General features: G+C 39.1%; 1 protein-coding gene across 11 annotated transcripts in view; it reads right to left on the bottom strand.

The window, feature by feature from the left end:
• The window catches only part of DOCK3 (dedicator of cytokinesis 3), a 185,539-nt gene that overhangs the window by 153,584 nt on the left and 12,050 nt on the right, over positions 1–19,905 (bottom strand). For all 11 annotated transcript variants that reach the window (XM_048315970.1, XM_048315971.1, XM_048315976.1 and 8 more), the window contains exons 2-5: positions 12,485–12,568; positions 4,288–4,328; positions 2,390–2,445; positions 102–198 (exon numbers count right to left, since the gene is read on the bottom strand). In XM_048315970.1, coding sequence (XP_048171927.1) covers positions 102–198; positions 2,390–2,445; positions 4,288–4,328; positions 12,485–12,568 — 278 coding nt within the window. The remainder of the gene's footprint in view (positions 1–101; positions 199–2,389; positions 2,446–4,287; positions 4,329–12,484; positions 12,569–19,905) is intronic.

Genomic DNA, 19,905 nt, shown 5'->3' with positions numbered 1-19,905 from the left:
AAAATTCTGATATTGATTCTGATGGGTTTTGAATGGACAAAGGCAGGCAACATTTCTCCCAGTGTATCTGAGATGTGCAGGGACAGGAGCACTGCTCTTACCACATACAGCTGTTTCCAGAGCACGGCCCATTCCTGCAGCGTCGCTGTGACTTCAGTCACCACAGAATCTTCAAGAGGAACAACTGTTTCGTATTGCCTACAGAAAAAGAGGGGGGAAAATTAGGAAATGTACCCTGGAAAAGGCAGAAAAAGAAACGTGACAGCACAGTAATTTGTAAATTTCTAGAACTTGATTTTGTTCACCATAAGAAGAACATCTTAAGAGGATCATTTCGTCTGTTGTAAGACTGAAGCAACTCCAGAGTCATAGCAATGGTTCCTCCATTATATTCCACAAATTAAGCTTATGTGAAGCATTTCCTTGCTACCTGTTCAAAATATATAATTTCATTCTAATCAAGGTCAATGAAAAGTTTTCATTACTACAGCATGTTAAATAAAGTGGGTAAAATAATAGCAATAATGATAACCTTTGCCTGTATCAAAACTACCGAAAATACCTGCTACCTACTAATCTGTCCTATCCAGAAGGCTTTTTCAACATAGCAGATGAAATCTGAGGGACTATCCTCCAATCAAAGAATAAGACTTGGTCCTTTATGGTAAAGATTTTCCAAAACCATTAAAGGAGAACCACAAGAGTGGTTTGGATGGGAACGAACTTCAAAGCTCATTGCATTGCACCCCCTGCCATGGGCAGGGACATCTTCCACTACACCAGGTTGTTCCAAACCCCATCCAACCTGGCCTTGGACACTCCCAGGGATGGGGCAGCCACAGCTTCTCTGGGCAAACTGTGTCAAGGTTTCACTACCCACAGCATAACATATGTCTTCCTTAAATCTAAACCCATCATCCCTTGTCTGATTCCTACAGACCCTGCCAAAAGGTCTGTCCCCATCATCTTACAAGCCCCCTTTAGATACTGAAAGGCTAAACCAAGTCTGTCCAGAGCTTTCTCTCCTCTCCAGGCTGAGCAACCCCACCTCTCCCAGCCTGTCCTCACATGGGGGATGTTCCAGCCCTGAGTCCCTGTATGTCCCTAGGGATGTGTGGGGAGGGCAGGGGGCAGGGAGCCGGTGGCTGTGTGGTGTTCAGCTCCCTGCCAGGTTAAACACATGCTCTGTTATTTCACAAGTGTTTATAATGGCACTTGGAATATATTCTGAAACAGAGAATTTTTAAGCACAGCATGAAATAACCATGACCCTCTGGTTCAGAACTGCATTACATTCTGTTGTATCAATTGGTATGTGAGCCTTGCTACTTTTAAACAGTGTATCAGCTTTCCTAATAAGTACCTGAACTGGTTGCCCTTCACAAACTCTAAACATCAAGTAGTAATTAACTACACATCCCAGGGAACGTTCCTTCCCCTAAGGAAGTGGATAACATTAGGAGTGGTTATCCTGTGCAATATATATCATTTTATTACACCCCAAAATTATGAAGCATTAGTATTACAGCTGCCCTTACAACCTTTACTGAGGCCCTTTGGGAGCAAATATAAAATTCAAGACTATCAGAAGTCACCTGTTTTTCTGCAGGTACTTCACTAAGTGCCATTTAATAAGTTTTATCTTCCACATTTAATTTGTTGCCTCAGGTCACTGTCTGAAACACTGCACTTATAAATCTCCCCACAACAGCCTTTATCTCGAATATGCAAGTAAAAGCAGCAGTGAAAACACAAGATATTGATTTCAGGAGTCTCAGTCAATCTCACAGGAAACTTTGCAGGTTCCAGAGCCCCCACTCAGTAACTTCTCTGCCATGACATTGCCACCAGTGTTGTTATTCACATGAACTGAAATAAACCCACTGCCAGCAACAGATGAGCTGCAAACAAAGATGGAGAAAGGCAGAAGTTTTCAGCAGTGCACTTCAGTCACTCTTTGGGTGAGGTGGGGAGGGTTGGATCCTTTTGAAAAGGCTCAAGATAACACAGCTACCTGCCAGCTATGCCTCTGAAAATCTGTAGATAAATGAGATGGGCTGTCTACTGACTGGTGTTTCCATAACAAACAGGAAAATCCAGGATTTTTCGAGTGAGAGAACATGCAGAAATGGAAGAATATAAGTAGAGTTCTTTAGATACCTCTGAAGTTACAATTTTATGAGCCAAAGCAAACAAAAGTAACCATCAGACCTGATTCTTGCTATATTAAAAACAAACAATTTTGTAGAATTACATGTACTTTTCACACCCTCATACACAAAAAAAGATACAATGAACTAAAACGTCTCTAAGTTTCAATAATTACTTCTTTGTTTCCCTTCTAAACAAGAAGCACTGTAGCTTCTTAGAAAGAAGGAAAAATACTCACCCTCTGTTACTGACAATTGCCTTCTTCAAGTGAATATAATTTGCAGGAAAAATCCCCTGCAAGAGAAAAAATTCTGCATGTTAGAAAAATACATTTGCAGTTTTTAGCATTGGTAACCTAAGCCACAATAAATAACTGCCAATATATCTATTAAAAAACCCCCAAATAACCACTGTGTCAAAGCTGCCAGTCCAAACTCAACATTCTAGTTAGTAACAATTGACTGGTTTAGTCTTTCTTAGACCAGGACGCCGCACTGGACCAAAGCTCCACTGGGAGGATCAGAAAAGTGGCTCTTTTACAGTTTGCAGCACAGCACCAGCAGCTCCCAGAGCAGGCCTGTGTCGGGATGCTGCATTAGGGGTGACACAGAGGTTTAAAACCACAAATTATACAAAAATAAAAGCCCACCATCAACTTTGCATTGAGCCCCCATGGACAGAAGTGTTCTATTACTTGCATACCCTGGAGCTATCAGTTTTCCTCCCTCTTTCCAAGGAAAAGCTGTCCAAACCCACTTGGGATACCTCTGGTTATCTGCCTTTTGCTGTTCCCATGGGGGCTGGACTCTGACCTTGCCTGTGCCAGTGTGCTCTTGTGTGTTGAGACTTGGGGAAAAGAGGTAATTTAATCCAACCTTTTCCTAGTGTCCCACATTCTCTGTAAAGCACGCAGCCCTGAATCCTCACAGCAAAGTCTGTCAGTGTGTAAGAACAGCAATCTGCACTTCAGTGGGAAACACGGGAGCAGCACTGGAAATCTTTGGATTAAAAACCACCTGGCAGCCTCTGACAAAAATGTCAGCAATCAAGTGTGGGCTTTCAATTTTTGAGCTTTAAAACCATGCAATTTAGGAAGAAAAATTGGGGGGGGGGGGGGGGGGGAGGGTGGCATTTGAAAGGAATAGTAAAGAGGGTGCCAAATGCTAAGGAAAATTCCTTCTTGTTCATAGGCAAGACTAAAATTATAGAAGGAAAAAAGCTGAATCTAAAAGGAATGGCTTCATCAGGAAAACAGTAAATGTGCTAGCTTTCAACAACATGAAAATCCAGAAAAGGAAGAAATGCTACTTCAGTTTCTTGTTTGGTTCATTTCCAGTTGATGCTGCTTACTTCTGGTATCTAAGAAACCAGGGAAGGTTTGAAGGGCTCTCCTATTGAAACTGAACATATACACAAGCAGAGGCACCAACACACACAATGACTGCAGACATTTCATTAAAAGAGTATTATTGTCATTACAATGTAATACAGGTAATATTACATTCCATAGTACAGGTAAACATGAGGGATCTGGTACTCTTCTCTCTTTAAATACAAGTAATATCTAAACCAACAGATAATGAAGTGAAGCTCATATAGAAGCACCTATTGGCATGTTTAGATACCAACAGTTACAAAAACTTAGATGCACTCACAAAAACAAACATATCAGAACAGTCAAAAAAGTTCTCCAAGAGCAAAAATGATGGAAAAAAAGGGAAAACGACCAAATACAATGGTTAAACTGTAAAAATCTGACCCTCCCCAACATTTGACAAAACCCTCTTTCAACAGACTTTTTTGAAAGTTGTCTTAGATTAATAATTCAACTTATTAAATGTGTTCTTAAAAAATGCTGCATTAAAGCAATGCAGTATCACCCACCTATGCTTTTCTTAGGGGAGTAGGGTGGAGAGGATCAAACTGGATGAGATTTATAAATATTGAAAAAATTACACGTTACATGTCAGGAAGGTTTCTGATCCTTTGAGCGAGTAATGAGTATCACTCAATTTTAAAAGAAATGCAATCCTCCCACAGGAAAGAAGTTAGAGAAGGAAAATGAAAAGTTTACTGGGTTGCAACAGCAAAATAGATTTAATCTCCCATTAGATTAACAAATGTATTCACGCTTACCTTGACACTGGGCTTCTTAATGGAAACACCTCTGTACCAACCTGAAACCAGATAAAACACATTATAATTATTTGTGGCACTGCAGTCCTTACACAGAAACAAACTGACTACAGCCATGCAGTTACTGAGATAATCTAAAAAACCAGCTGTGCCTCACACAGATCAAATGTTTAAAAGAGTTTTTGTTAGGATTTTTTATTATTATTATTTTTATTTTGCACTGCAATGATGACAAACACTTAACAACCTGGAATGCTCTTGTTTCTTCCCACCAGGAATAAAAGCAGATTAGCTAGTTCCTGTACTAATAATCAGTAGTCACTGTGGCAAAGACACAATCAGCACTCAGGGAAGACTCTGCACTGAACACTTCTCTTCCAGGCTGGCACATGAGTCTTGTTGCAGTGTTTATCTTGACAAGATCCCCAGACTTCAGAAACCTGTAAAAGCCATGACCATACATTTCTAATGTGCTTTAAACAAACAGAAATTCTTTGCATGTGTCTGGTCTTACGTATGTCTGGGTAGAGAACAGGATTTAGGATCTAATTTACAAACCCCATTATTATTCTTGTATCCCCCATCAGGAAACAGCTCCAGACAGGACAATAAATGAGGAGTAAAACACAAAGCTGCTAAAGCTGCAAGTTAAACAGAAGAACCCAGTTCCTGCTGCTTTCCACAGGTGACAGCAATGTCACTGCAGGATTCAGCCAGGAATAAAGAGGATGAAAACCTCATCCAGCTGAAGAGTGGAAAAGGAGCACACTCTGGAGCTGGGCCTGGAACAGCCCCAGGAGCACAGGGGGTTGGTGGATTCTCGGGAGGGGGCCTGACCATCCCAAATTCCTGGGCAAACTTGGCCAGGCCCAGCTCCAACCCCAGTTCAGCCTTCAAGTGTCATTACCAACTGCAGCCAGTGCCAGACAGGCGCAGCCCACGCCTGCCAAAAGCCAACGCTTCCACTAAATCCACTTCCCATAAAAAGTCCTCCCATTTTCCCAGCAACTTCCTGCTTGCTGTTTTTTTCCCTCCCTTATTCAAAATTAGCAAAACCTGCCAGTAACTGGCTATGGAGAATAGAGAAGAACAGAACCAAGTAACTGGGTATTTTGTCTCTCTTAGAAAAAGGACTTCAGATTTGGCTGAATTATGACAAGAGTCTCATTGAGAGGATCAGATGTGGGGAAGAAGGCCTTGAATTTGTTTTAAAGACAGCCTGATAGTCTTGAATTTTTATTTTGTTTTACAAAGGGAATCTAAGTCAATATGAAATAAAATAACTGATGAATTCAGGACAATTGCAAACCTTAGTATAGAAAAAATTAAAACCCATCTTCTTCATTACACAAATTTCTCATGAAGATAGGACATAACACAAAGATTTGTTTTCCTATGAAATCACTGATTATATTAAAAAAAATATTGTTCTGAATACATTTTAGTTGATCAAACTTCAGAGCAATCATATTAATATAAATATACATGCACAAACAACACATACAGACCTTTAACATGAGTGTTTTCTAGAACTCCGCACAACTGTGCCCACACCTGCTTTTGAGCAACAGATGCTGCATATTTTTAAGGTCACAGAAAAAAATAAATGCGTTTATCCTGTGATTCACTGTTACTAATATTAAATACAGTCTGTACCTCAGAAATAACCAGACATTTAAGCTCTAAGACAAACAGAATGACAAACTTCTTGGGAAATGGGGAAAAGAGTGGTTTTATCCAAGTTTGTGAAGAGACCTGTAAAAGAACAAAACCCAGTAAAGGGTGTGGCCATTAATAATTTAGATCTGCAGGGTAGAGTAAATGAAACATTTCCGAAAACCTACCTCATTTCTGAGGTTTTTGTTCTTCATTCCAAAACAAATTTTCAAAGCTTACAAGCTCTGTGTTTACAGAGTTGTGAAAAACAGGCAGGGAAGGACCCTGAGAAATCACCCAGCTCATCCAAGCCACATCTCTAAATCTCTCCTCATATTTAGTCTGCTTTAAACAGCATCCAGTCATTTATTACCAGGGTTGAATAACTGCACTCCTTGTCTGTGGAAAATGATCCATACATCTGTGAAACCTAGATTCCAAGGTATTTCTCACCAAATTCCAAGGAAACTCTATTTCTGTTACTCCATGCAGACCAGTTTGAAAATGGTGGTGTTGCACAGGCACCTTTTTAGAAGAAATTTCTTCCACAGATCAACATTGGCCAACAAAACTGCATGTAACACGCGAAATTTTGGTATCATACTTGGAAATCCAGCATATTTATGTCAAGTGGAGATGAAATCCTCACTGGACAACCTATTTCAGTGGCTCAGACAACATACATGCACTTTATAACCTTTCTTTGATGCTATTTGAATTATTGATGTTTTTCTTTTGGACATTATGGAAAACATTTTGTTGACTTGCCTCTTGTAGTTTCCTTCATATATTTGAAAAGTGGTTACATTTCCCTTTAATCCTATAAATTGTGCCCTCCAGACCTTAGTTTTTCTTTTATCTTTTTTTATTGTGGTATAATTTTTTTAAAGTCACCCCCTCTATATTTTGAGTTTCCTCCAACTCATGCAAGCAAGAGACACTCAAAGAGCTCAGCAGAACCTGAAAGCCCTACACTGTAAAATGTACAACCCATTCTGTATCACAAAGTAAAAGCTATGAGAAAAGGTACAATGCCTTTTTTTTAAAGGCACAGTTAGAAAATTGCATCTGCATTACATTATTCCCTAGAATGAGCTAAACTGGCATTCTGGAATTAGTCTTAAACACATTAATATTGATGTAATTATTCACCTTAAAGAGAATCTGTTTTGGAGGATCTAATGACAATAGCCATCAAATCCAGGCAGGTGCTTCAGCTAATTGGGATCCCAACAAGCGCTCCCTGGTCAGACACAACACTGACCAACACGTTTAGGTGTCACTATAGCAAATAATAACTGTTCATATTTCAGAGTTACAGTTTGCATTTAGTGACATACGGTCTTTAGAGGGTACTGACTTCACAGAAATGGTGAAGAAGATGTGATTTAAAATCAAGAAGCGGAAAAACGCAGCTACGAAGTGACAAGAATTCTGTGAATAAATTAATGTGAAACAATGATCGTGCCTGCAATGAAGTTGGGAGGGGACATAGCTGGGACGGCAGGCCTGAATCAAAGGGATATTCCACACCATACACATCATTTGCTATAAGAAAACTAAAAATTAGTCTATCAGAAGTGCCATTCTACAATTATCTGTACCTATGGAAATCTACAGTGGGGGAAACTTGATGCCACATTAGAGAATCTGCGAACTGTTGGATAAAGACTGAAAACCCATCTTTCCAAAAGTATGTCACACTCAGGAGTCCCAGCAATAGTGCAGCCCTAGTTAAACTGCAAAAGCAACTCTGGGGCAGTCCTGCACATCTCAATCTCTTCACTTCAGTGACTAGAAGAGCTACCAATGATTTTTGTTGATCTTTACTTGAAAGTGTCTTGAACAAAACAGGCTACGGTTTCTAAGAGCCCTCTCATAACCTTTTTCAGATTTCCACTTAATCCGCAAGAGGTCTGTCACATAGAAAAAGCTCACCCCTTTAGAGGACTCAGTAACAGAGAAGCAAAAGGGTCCTAATTGAAAGATACTGATCTATTTTACAGAAAAATAAAGTTCTAGTATCAGTGTTAAATAAAGACTCATGAGCTGCAGACTGTAGAAAAAAATAAATTCTGCTTATAATTTCTTGACAAACAAAATTCTGAAAATAAATTACATAAGTATTTATGGTAAATCCTAAAACTAAAGTTTATTCTTAAATAAAGTACCGCCAGTAGAATCTGCTACAGGAACTCGAGCATTCTTTGTCCTACAAAAATAAATGTACTTGGCAGAAATGTGAGTAACCCTCAAACCTGAAGCAAAGCTGTTTTTTACATATACAAGTCAATAAACAATTGCTTTTACCTTGTAATCTGCATGTGAACTGCTGTGAAGAGCTAAAGGCACCCAAAGCAACCCAGGAGAGGGAGAGGAGCAGTGCTCAGCAAAAGCTTCCCAATGCCAAGAGCTGTCCTGGGCTCCGCGCATGCCAGGCAGGAGGAGCAGCAGATAAATGCCTGCACCACGTCAGGGAGCAGCCTTGGGCCAGCAGAGCCACAGGAATATGCTGATAATGCTGCCAGGGATGCCACGACAAAGGCAAAGAGAGATGGGATGTGTTGCATCGTGGCATCAGCCAGAGGGCTGTCAAGAAGCCACTCCTGTGCTCTGAAAGATGACTTTCAATAAGCGGACAGGATCCACCTCAGCAGAGGTGTGGGTCCAAGAGGCTTCCCTTCCATGGGCACATTCCACAAAAGGCAAAGAGGGAAAAAAGAGGATGAAAAGGTGGGAAAAAGCAAACAGGAAAAGGGGTATCTCACTGGAGACATCTTCCTCAGGCCAAACACAAATTGCTGGGACAGAGTCACTTTGGCCCAGGCAGCCACAGGACAGCTCCCGACTCAGATGGGAGGAAACCTGCAGGGCTCCCACAGCACTGACAGCCTGGAGTGGGATTCCTCCCTCAACTGTATGGCACAGCTTGGCAGCATGGCAAAGGCATCACTTCTCAAGCACATTGAATTCATCAAGAATTTAAAAAAACCCTAACTGCAAGTTATATCTGCTCCTTAAGTGTCCCCAATACCAGAAACACTTGTTTTGACCATGCCATCACTGCTAGAACAACAGAGGGAAACTTTAAACATATTTTCTGCATGGTTTAAGAACACAATTATTAATGTACACACATGAAAACCATGTAGATAAATACTTGTGTGGATAGGAGAATTTGCATGGGTAAGATAATATTCTTTTAACTGGTGCTTCAGGCATCAGCCTGTTTCCATTCTTCAGTGAATATACAAAATTCTCAAGGTAATAATTACAGTTACCGAAGTTAAAGCATTTTTAATCTAAGGAAAATTGCCCTCCAGCAATAAAAACAAATGGACAAAACAGACATTTTAAATTTACTCTGAATGGCACTAGTTACTGACAGCTACTGCCTGTGGCAGGGCAATAGCCACGTGACTTGAAAGACAGGGTGTTCCTTAGAATGCACAGTCCAAATGTATATTTCAAACCAGGAGTGTGCTCATGCTTTGCCACTTGACAAAAGAAAATTCCATCCTTCAGCATTTCCAAGTGCCACACTAACATCATACCCCTCCAGCTCCTCAAGGCATGGCAGGCAGAGCAGAGAACTCCACTTGGTGTTTCAGTGCTCCCTTGGTGCCAAGATCACAAGTGGAAGGGCTCAGAGAGGGGAACAGAGAGGGGGGAAAGCTGTGAACGACAAGCACAGGTCCAACTGGTGTCTTGATGAACATTTCTAACCTTCGAGTGAAACCAGTCAATGATCTGAGAACCCTTTGTGCAAGCAGTAACTACAAAACCACTCTGGTAACACCTCATGCTGTACAGATGGTGTGTCTTTGATGGAAACACGGGTGGAGCCTTTGGTAGCTGCAGAGGAAAGGCACATACCAAGTCCATGGTTTGATTTACTGGGATAGTGGGCAGAGGGAGGCCTTTGTCAGACTCAGGGTTAAAAACCAGTGATTTAGGTATTTGTGAGGCACAGAAATTTGAGGAAATCCAAGAATTCCAATCTCAAGCATGTGAACAAGATCCAAATTAACAAAGACAACTGTATTTCACTGCATTTCATTTAAAAAATGCATAGACAACCACAATATTTTTTAATGTATTATCAATTGGTATTTATATTTATTAACCTTAGAGACAAATACGTGTATGTGTGTGTGTGTGTGTATGCACGCACCTACATTTGTTTCTTTACTCTACAAATATCTATAAAACTTAGCTGCAGTGATACCCAAAATCTTCAAATAGGAAATTCCCTCCTCTTTCACTCAATTGCTCTAAAAGCAGGGACTGCCTCTTACACCAGTCACTACAGAGGAGCACTTGCTCTTTTGTAATACAAATACAGCTATTCAGTAAGTTATTATGATTAAAAATAAGCACATTCAGAAGTATAGCTACTCTTTGAATCTTTGTCAGCCTTGAATTCTCCAGCAAGTCTCTGTAATCATAGTTCACATTACTAGAAGTTTTTGTGTATGTGAATCTTTTCAACCCAGACAGCAAAATCCCTGCTGCAGACAATTATGCATAAACTATTCAAGAAGTGAAGCTGAAGCAGCGATGGATCTTCTGTGACTCTCACACCAGTGACCCTTATTTTGTGTGGGTTAACATTATTTTATCCGGTCTGTCTGCACAAAAGAATCCCCAGCAAATAACGCCGAAGTAGAGGACCCTGTTAAACAACCACTTAGACAAGAATGCTTAAAAAGCAACTGCTTTTTTTCCCCCCTTTTAAGAACCTACTTTGCACATTTAGTGTGCTTTTTTGCATAATTCACACATGCAAGAGCTGCAGCACAGACCATCTGAATATTCAGATGAGTTTCATAGTGTGGAGTTCCAGATGTTATTATCAAAATTAACGTATCTTTTTATACACAAAGTCCATGGTAAAGGCACCCCAACCAAAATGACAGGATAGAGGGCTTAAAAAACAAAACCAAAGAATTCTGTACAAACCTTCTTCCATCCAGGTAACCTTGTCTGAGGAATTCCTTTCTCAGCAATTTGAAGGCTGGCATGAATTGCTTTTGAGGAATCATCCTCAAAACTACCAGCAAAGGAAATATTCAAAGCCTAATTATTATAACACTGTACAGACAAGTTGGATTATCCCTTTGCTTTTCCATAAACAACCTGCTCCTTGGTGATCGTTTTATTTCCCAGTTTTGAAAATTTCCCAGAAATGTTTGGAAAATACCATGACTGCTGTCAACAATATACAGTGTTTAATTACCTTAAGAGTTATCCCATCCTAAGCACAGGGATACTTTTCTCCTGAGCTTGCACCATGTTCTAATTCACAAGACCTGGTAAAATAATTACAGTCTGCCCTCAGTGTGTGAGCACAGCTTAGCCCATCACACCATTCGTGGTTTTTAAAAAAGCATGGGATTGTTTACAGCAAGCTTCTTTGTGGGTAATTTTCCCCATTGCACTGCAAAGCTCTCATTCAACAGAAAATTTTTACAAATGTAGGTGAAGAAGCTACTACGTTACTAGAAACATTAGCATAGAAAAGGTGACTTTTTTGTGATGAGTTAAGTCAGTGGGAAAACAAACACCTGAATACAAGAAAAAGCATCAAGAGCAAAAGCCAGTTCTAGGCATGAGGGAGGCAAAGCAGAGTCTGCTGACAAGCACACAGAAGGTCTGGGGAGCAACATTAACACTGGAGATGAAAAACGACTTTAAACTGAACAAATAAAAAAACCACATCCACAACTTTGTGGAATGTTAATTTGGAATTCAAATTCATGGATCTGGGTTTTGAATTTGTTTAACACTTCAGGATAAAGGTTACATTATTCCACCTCAGAATATAGTGAAACATGTTCTCATACTGTATCTTGTCAACCTACTTCTCACCAGACATGTTTTACAACACTTGCTTGAACATTAGGATAAGAATAATTCTCCTTTTACATACAAGTTCAATCACTCTTCATGTGAATAAAGCAGAGCATTAGGACATTTAATTTATTCACACACAGACATCTCCAGCCACATACGAACTATAAAATTTACAATGGCATTTTGCTTTAGGTACAAAAACACACATCAAGATAAATGCAAAACAATCTCTCCTAAACCCATTTTTTTCTAGTATTGCTAATCTATTTAATAATTAATACTTTAGACCTATTCAGATGTTTCTGAGTAATAAAACTGATACACTTAATAGAAATGCATAACAGTAACACTGAGAAAATACAGTAAAAAAAAAAAAAGATACTGGTTTATCCTTTACATGATGAAATTTCAGTGTAAGACCCAGTTACAATACAACAATCAGGTCAGGGTTCAAGATTTTCTGGACAGATGGTTAACTTCAAACACACTGACCCCCTATCAGACTGGATTAGTGCCAAGAGCACTCAGCCTTTCCTACATAAAGTGGGTCAGAATAGGTTTTATTCAAGTGCTTTGATTTGATGCATCATGATTTCCAAAGAACTTACTATTAAAATATGCTAGATTAAGATAATTGTATATTCTTACATAGAAAATGGGGTTCCTTCTTGGACATCACACTTACCTTCACATTTCTCCAGGATCTGGACAGTTTCACCTAGTTCCAGGACCAAGCCTTGCGGAACAGTTCCTCGGAAGCTGCATATCACTGGAGGGTGGGGAAAAAGAGAGAGAGACATATGAGGCTTGGATCTTTGTGTGAATTTTCTTCTAAGCATAGCCCTTTAGCTCACTCCCTGCATAAAAATAGCTCTTACATAGCTGCCCAGAAAACCTGTCAGCCAACTTTTCCTGATCAGAGATCTTTATTCCGGCCCTCATCAGAAATTAAGCTCAACAACAACATAAAAGCTGAGCTTTTTAAAAGATTTTTAAATTAAGCAAGGCTTGTAATCACTTTAATCAGAAACCTCTGATTCATATTGCATACAAAGATTTCCTTGTCTCGCAATTCTTACTCAACTCCACAACCCATCAATGGAACAGGCTGCCCAAACTGCAGAGATTACAACAGGAACTCAACTCCAGGAATTACTTCTCTCCAAGTTGAAACTATTTCAAATACCATCTGTGCAACTAATACACTGCAAAAAACCTGTAATACCATACATTATGAAAGAATACATAAGAATCTGTACTTTTGATAAGCACTAACTAATATGATACACATCTTGCTTTTCCAGGTATCTTTAGTTTTCATTAACCAGGGAAAATAAGAATCCATCTTCATATTTCAGAAAATATTAATATAATAAATAAAAATACTAAATGAAACTCGATTTTAAAAATAAATTTTAAAAATATCACAGTGTCTAATGATCTGTTCTTCAGCTATATTGATGAAAATACAACAGGGACATGGACATAGGTAGTTCAAACATGGCATGTCAGAACAAAGGGTGAATTGCAGGTAAGGTCCACCCTGCCCCCAGTCCCAGCATTTAAAAACTCCCCAGGCACAGATTTAATGCAATCACTCCAGTACCTTGTTCCAGGTAAACACACACTCAGGAGAGCCCTACACAGCCCGGAGCACTATAAGTGGAATTCCACGAGTTGAAATAGTGACCTCCAGTGGGCACCATCCTTTTCTCCAATTTAAGAGAACACTCCCCTTGGAATGCAAACACTCCAGCTGTGGTCAAGATGTTCCCACGTGATAGAGGCACATTTCACAGAATATTCTGAGTTGGAAGGGACCCACCAGGATCATTGAGCCCAACTCAAGTGAATGGCCCATACAGGGATCAAACCCATGACCCTGGAGTTATCAGCACCATGCTCCAACTGAGTTCATCTCCTCCCTAAATACATTTCCATGTCAAAGCCACGAGTCCCTTAGGATTGCACAATAAGCAGACAGGCTGAAGTCCAGGGAAAAACACCATGAACTCAAGACTCCCACCTGCACTATGTACCACGAGGTAGGTCTCTTGAACCTCGAATTTCCAAGAAATAACAAGAAAAGCATAGCCAAAACTTCCACCAGAACAAACCTGCATTTTAACCCTATACACAGACTTCGTAATGGGCAAGAAGGAACAAACTACACACACCAGGCAAACACTCACACAGATGTGGCCAATACAAGAAAGAGTGAAAAAAAAATCCAAAGGGAACCAAATGGCATCAAACCTTTGCACCTCCACTGCGAGACTCAATGCAGGGTTTAATCACAAGAGTTAAGAACTCAGAATTTCATCGACAACCCTAAACTGCTCTCTCAGCTCTTAAGGCCCAGCAGAAGCCACCGTCAGTTAAATGAGGCTTTAAATTCCTGTTTACATCAGAGGCAGGAGAAACACAACAACTGGCTCCAGACTGGAATAATGCAGACAGCATAATCCAACAAAAACTATGCTCATCAGCATTCTGGATTCATTCTCCACCCATGAAGAAATCATAAATATGGATTTCAACCAAAGAAAAACTACTTAAAGCCTCTCCCAAAGTGCAGGAACACTGACAACTGAAATGATGAACTGGCAGGACATAATCAAAAACCTCCAATGGCTTTTCCTTTTTTGTTTTTTGCCTGTTTATTTTACCCCTTCACTATTTTAGATAGCTGGATCCTTTAAATATAGAAAATGTTTTCTCGTTTCTAATTGGCAATTTTACCAGAACAAGAAAATATCAGTTGATTTGCAAAATACTGCAAAATCCTGTATTAAAATGTGATTTTTTTGTTCAAACCAACAAAACCACTAAAAAATTCACGTATGTCTCAAAAAAGGGGAATTTCAAACACCTTGGATAAGAAGCTACCTTTGAAAACACCAGAAAACAAAATGGAGAAGTGTTAATACAGTAATAAGATATTCATTTATGAGAGCAATTTTAGATACATTATTAATTTTAAGAATTTATATAGGCATGATAATATTAAAAGCCAGTTTCCAGACCTTTTTCATCTTTTCTGAACATGCCATGGATATCACGACAGAGACACCAGTCATGGGACACGTGGGTGCTGGTGGTCGTAGACAATAGAAAAGAAATAACGGAGAGAAAAACAACTCAACTGGTCTTACTCAGCCAAGCCCAACAAGAAACAGCTAACACTGCATTAGATGCTCTGAATTAGCAAACAGCAGCTGACTTCCTATGACAATTATTTACTGTATTAAAACTACTGAATCAAGGATGCAGCTGAGAAAGAAGTTGCAAGTTCTTTGGCCATCACATACCTGCTTATTCTGTAATAATACAGGCGAGTTTGCAATAAAAGCTAAAGGAAAGGTACCAGGAAGAGACAGTACTGGGTTTTTTTCAATTGCTGATAGAATAATTTTTTAAAACATGGTCAGGAGTAGTGACTTCAATATATTTAGTCTTATAGGGAGTAATTCTGATAGATCTGTTAGTTTACAGATGCAAACTATCCACTTTTAAAAGGATTCTACTGGTCACACAAAGAACATCTGATACAAGGACTCTACAATATGTAATCGGCTCTTTAGAATTCAGAGCACTCTATTAATAAGATAGACAAAGCTCTTCTCTTAGGTCTACTTCACTCAAAAAAAGAATAAATAAGCAGAAATCACAAAACAGAAATGAACTGATTCCATCAGCTCTAGGTACAATCTTGATGATCATACTCAATTAGAAAATTAGTTCTCATACAAAAGTAACACCTCCTTCATTCTCAATACAACAGTATGGAATCCAATTCCTTTTGCAAATCATCAATGAATTATGTGAGTCTCTTCTGTTTGACAATTTTTATAATCAACCCATAGGATCGGTGAATAGCAATATAGATTTTATCAAAATAGTGGAAGCCAAATCTCAAGAGTAAATGATTTTCCAGCCACGCTAAATTGAAGTCAGGAAAAATCAAATAATCCAAATAAATTGACCCAATAGACCAAACTGTCTCGCTAAACTGTTAACAAGAACAAAGTTTAACATTTCTGAACTAAAAAAGACTGGTAAAAATAACTCCTGATTATGACAGAATCACAGAAATTTAAGGCTACATTATAGTCTGATTTATTATTCCAAAGGTTACTTACAAAAAGTTATGGATGTTACTCATTCTTTAAGCTAAAAATGCATTATGCAAGACAACCTTATTTATAAAGGCCCTTTTAGATACACAGATCTTCTTAGCAGTATTATTTGAAAAATATGATCACAAATATAAATGAGAAATACAGAGTAATTTAACTATTCTGAAGAAAATAATTTACAGAGAGGACTCTGAAAACTCATTTCTGTCCTTTCCACAGAGAATTTTTTTACCCTAAATGATCACCTACAAACTGTCCATCAATCTGTAAGTCGCCATCATTTCTTACAAGATTCATGTCCTCAGTCACCAGAATACGCAAATAACACATCATCAAAACAGGCATAAAGCAAAGCTTTTACCCACCACTTAACAGATCTGACTGATCCCTCCTGGACTCCAGGACACACTGCTGAAATATTTAACATCCATTTTCAAATATTAAGCCCGTCGCCATCATTCAGTTCTATAAGAAGGTGGCAGTTCCCCTCCCAAAGTCATTTCAGCCAGCAGTTAAAGCCAACATTCTGCCAAAGAGGAAAGCTTTGAAAAAGCACCACATGCCATGTGATTCAGGAATTATCTCCAAGACAGAAGTCCCTTATCTGTGGTACTTAAACTGGACCACAACGAGAAAAATCCTTCCCCCTTCACCTCTGAAATTTACCAGTAAGAAAGGCACAAACCAATTCACACAGGCAGTGACTCTCACGCTGTATCAGAAAATATGAAGAAATTGTGGGGTACAACATAGAAGAACAGATGGCATTGGAATACCAGTTTCAAAAGTCAAAGATCCAAGGGAGGACAGATTTTTCCTTGCCCATGGATATGGCCTGATGCAGTGTAATATAAGCAGCTGCATTGCAAGTTACCAGCAGTAAGAGAAACTGTACCAAAAGATAAACAGGACATGTTAAGCCAATGCATCTTTAAACAGGTTTGATTCCTCCTGTGTTCCACCTAAAGCAGCTCCTTGCTATGTGAACAGAGAAGATCCAATTGACACAATTCAAGAGGTTTTACAAACTATGTTCTCAAACAGCCCCTGTCAATAGCTCTTGAAGAAACTGCTCTTGGCTGTGATAAAGTGGGAAGATGTTTGGACAGATAAGCAATCAACAAAGTGATGTGAAATAAAAGAGCCATTTCCCTTAGTGAGGACAGATTGATCAGCAAGCTCTGAAGGGACCTCTGTTGGAGTCTCTTCTTTTCAAGTATTCCTAAATGATCCAAAAAACCTCATCATTCAGAGAAGCCACAAAGTTTATGAGGCCACTCAAGCTATTCAGAGTAATAAAGAGTTACAGATGGACCCAAGCTCCACAAGCAGAACTGGCAGATGAGCAGTGTTTAGTTCACCTGCGTGGTGTTTCATGAGGGATGAATAATCCTCACCTCACATACAAAACCATCATCTCCTCCCTTGCTAGTGCCACACTGAGAGGAACCCTGGAATGTCAGAGTTCTTACCATAAACTCAGTGCTCAGCTACTGTCAGGGGCCACCCCACATCACACACAATATTGTCTTGAGCAAAAAGGGAAGACATCATGACCCACAGTACTGCATAAAATTCCCAATGAATTCCACGTGCCAGTTTTCCCCTTTGTCAAAAGCTAACCCTTTGCCAGAAAGGATTGAACAGCATAAGGAAAGGTAGAAAGAAGTGAGAGAGGACTTAGCAAGGACTGAATAAGGGCTTTTATATGATTGATTGTTAACCAAGATGAGACTCCTGTACCAGGAAGGCTGAAATGGTGGAGAGGGGATAACTGACAGAAGGTGCACAGGGTGAAATTGCTATTCACCCCTTCCAGTTCAAAAAGCACAGCAGTGTCAAATGAAGCAGCAGAGTTCAGGACTTTAATAAAGTAGTTTTCCACACAGTGCATAAACTGTGAAACTTCTCACAAAATACTGTGGGTGACAGAAATTAAATGATCACTCAAGTTCCAAAGCCAACAGGACAAATAATGGATGTGTCCCACTCTCGGCTCTGCAAGGCCCTGTCCCAGGAAGCTCTGGAGCCTGGGGAAAGTTCCACCCCTGAGTGCAGCCACCTGCTGCGGGCACGGCCGGGCAGGACACCGGGGATGGGATGGGGCTGGAATGCTGGGAACTCCCTCACCTGTTATCAAGGAGTCACCACCTGAGCTTCTGCTGTCCTGTCCTACCGACTGGTTGGGGACCTCATCTGAACACCAGCATGGCAAAAAGGAGAACACAACTCAGAGAAATGCTGAATCAGATTTCACCTGTGTCATTGTTACTTTCTGCTGCCAACCACAGAGGTGGTTTCATTTTTGCTGTGATATAATATTTAAATAATTTAAAATGTATCTTCATCTTATAATTCTTTCCAATTCAGGTTCCTGTGTCCCAGCTTCCCCACCCAGTCTCACCTGAGCTGCAATGCTGACACAGATTATTTTTCTTCTCAAATGGTTGCCAATGTCCTGATAATCACAGTGACAGAAATGTGTCACATTTGTCACATGAACAGTGGGAAAACCCAGGACAACAACAGGGAAATGCCAGAGAACTACCCAGCCCAATACATGCAGCTGCTCACTCCCTTGAAACATCTTTTTTTTTTATCATTTACACAAAGTTATCCAATGAACTGACATGCCTTCTCATGTACTTTCTTATTTTTTAATCTATTTCTACACATTTCAATTAAGCCTACAGAAATATTTTGATCTTGCATAATGTTCTATTTACACTACATAATATCAGTTCAGCTCATGAGTAATTTGTTTATTTTCATAAAGGAACAGAGCCCTTCCCCTCCCCACTGTCCAAGATGTATCAATGAAAATCAGAAGATTTAAATGAGGGCTGAGAAACAAAATCAGTTCAAGAGTTTTTCCATGTTTACATTGTTTCTTCTTCCTTCTCCAAATCTAAACTACGTCTCTTAATCATTAATTGGACTTGTAGAAATTATTTATTTCTCAGGTTTTCACAACCACAATAGAAATCATTGCTACTAGAACAGATCCAATATGCTAAACCACATTTTGATTTTTCTTTATCATAAGATATTGGTGAGGCCATGATTTAATGGACTGTATGAATTAATTTGGGGGCAAAAACTGTAATTTTGTGAATTTTCAATATATCTCCATTTACAAAAGACAGATCTTCTTGGACTTTGTGACAGGTTTTTTCCAGTTCTCAACTCACTGTTAATATTATCTATCTTATTAAAATTCTGGTAGCTTGCAATATTTTTAGATGACACTTGCAGAACAAGTGTTTCAGGTTAAAGTATGTAATTTAATTTTTATAAAAGCTCTGTACAACACTCAGCTTGCAGTTATTCAGTTATGCACTGACCATCCCTCAGTACATCTTCAACTGAACCCATTTCAGGAGGAATGGCAGGAACAACACACAGGAGAGAAACAGCTGCAGTTGTGTTGCTCCATACCCAAAATACCTTGACAAGGTATAATCACACCAAGCAGACACTGAATTGTGTTCTGTGCTACAAACGTCAAAGTTCTCAAGTTCTCTGACGATGTAATTTATGCTTTATTACACATAACCATGTTTTAAACTCACACCTCTATCACACCAGCTAAGAATTTGGAGTATGTGTTTACTTAGGGTAAACACAAACTCTGAAGTTTCACAGTCCTTATACAGCATTCTATATTCAACTACTACTCATTATCACCAGTTAACATGGGACACAAGTCAATCCCTGAGCTTAATATTGACTTAGATTGATTAGTATTAAAGATTGAATTAAAATTTAGATCAATATTCAATATTAAATGATCTAATATTTAAGAAAATAATGTAATTACTCCAAAGTGATAAACTAATACTATGATGAGCATATATCTTTCCCTAAAATAATTTTTCATATTAATCCAGCTATTAAAAGTGTCTAGTATGACACAATATATGCTAGTTTTAAGAGCTGAATTAGATAAACTTTATTTTCTTCCCTG

This window comes from Corvus hawaiiensis, chromosome 11 (genome assembly GCF_020740725.1).
Source record: "Corvus hawaiiensis isolate bCorHaw1 chromosome 11, bCorHaw1.pri.cur, whole genome shotgun sequence".
In the NCBI taxonomy this organism is placed as follows: domain Eukaryota; kingdom Metazoa; phylum Chordata; class Aves; order Passeriformes; family Corvidae; genus Corvus; species Corvus hawaiiensis.
The sequence above is the reverse complement of the archived record's forward strand: the minus strand, read 5'-3'. Positions and strand labels throughout refer to the sequence as shown.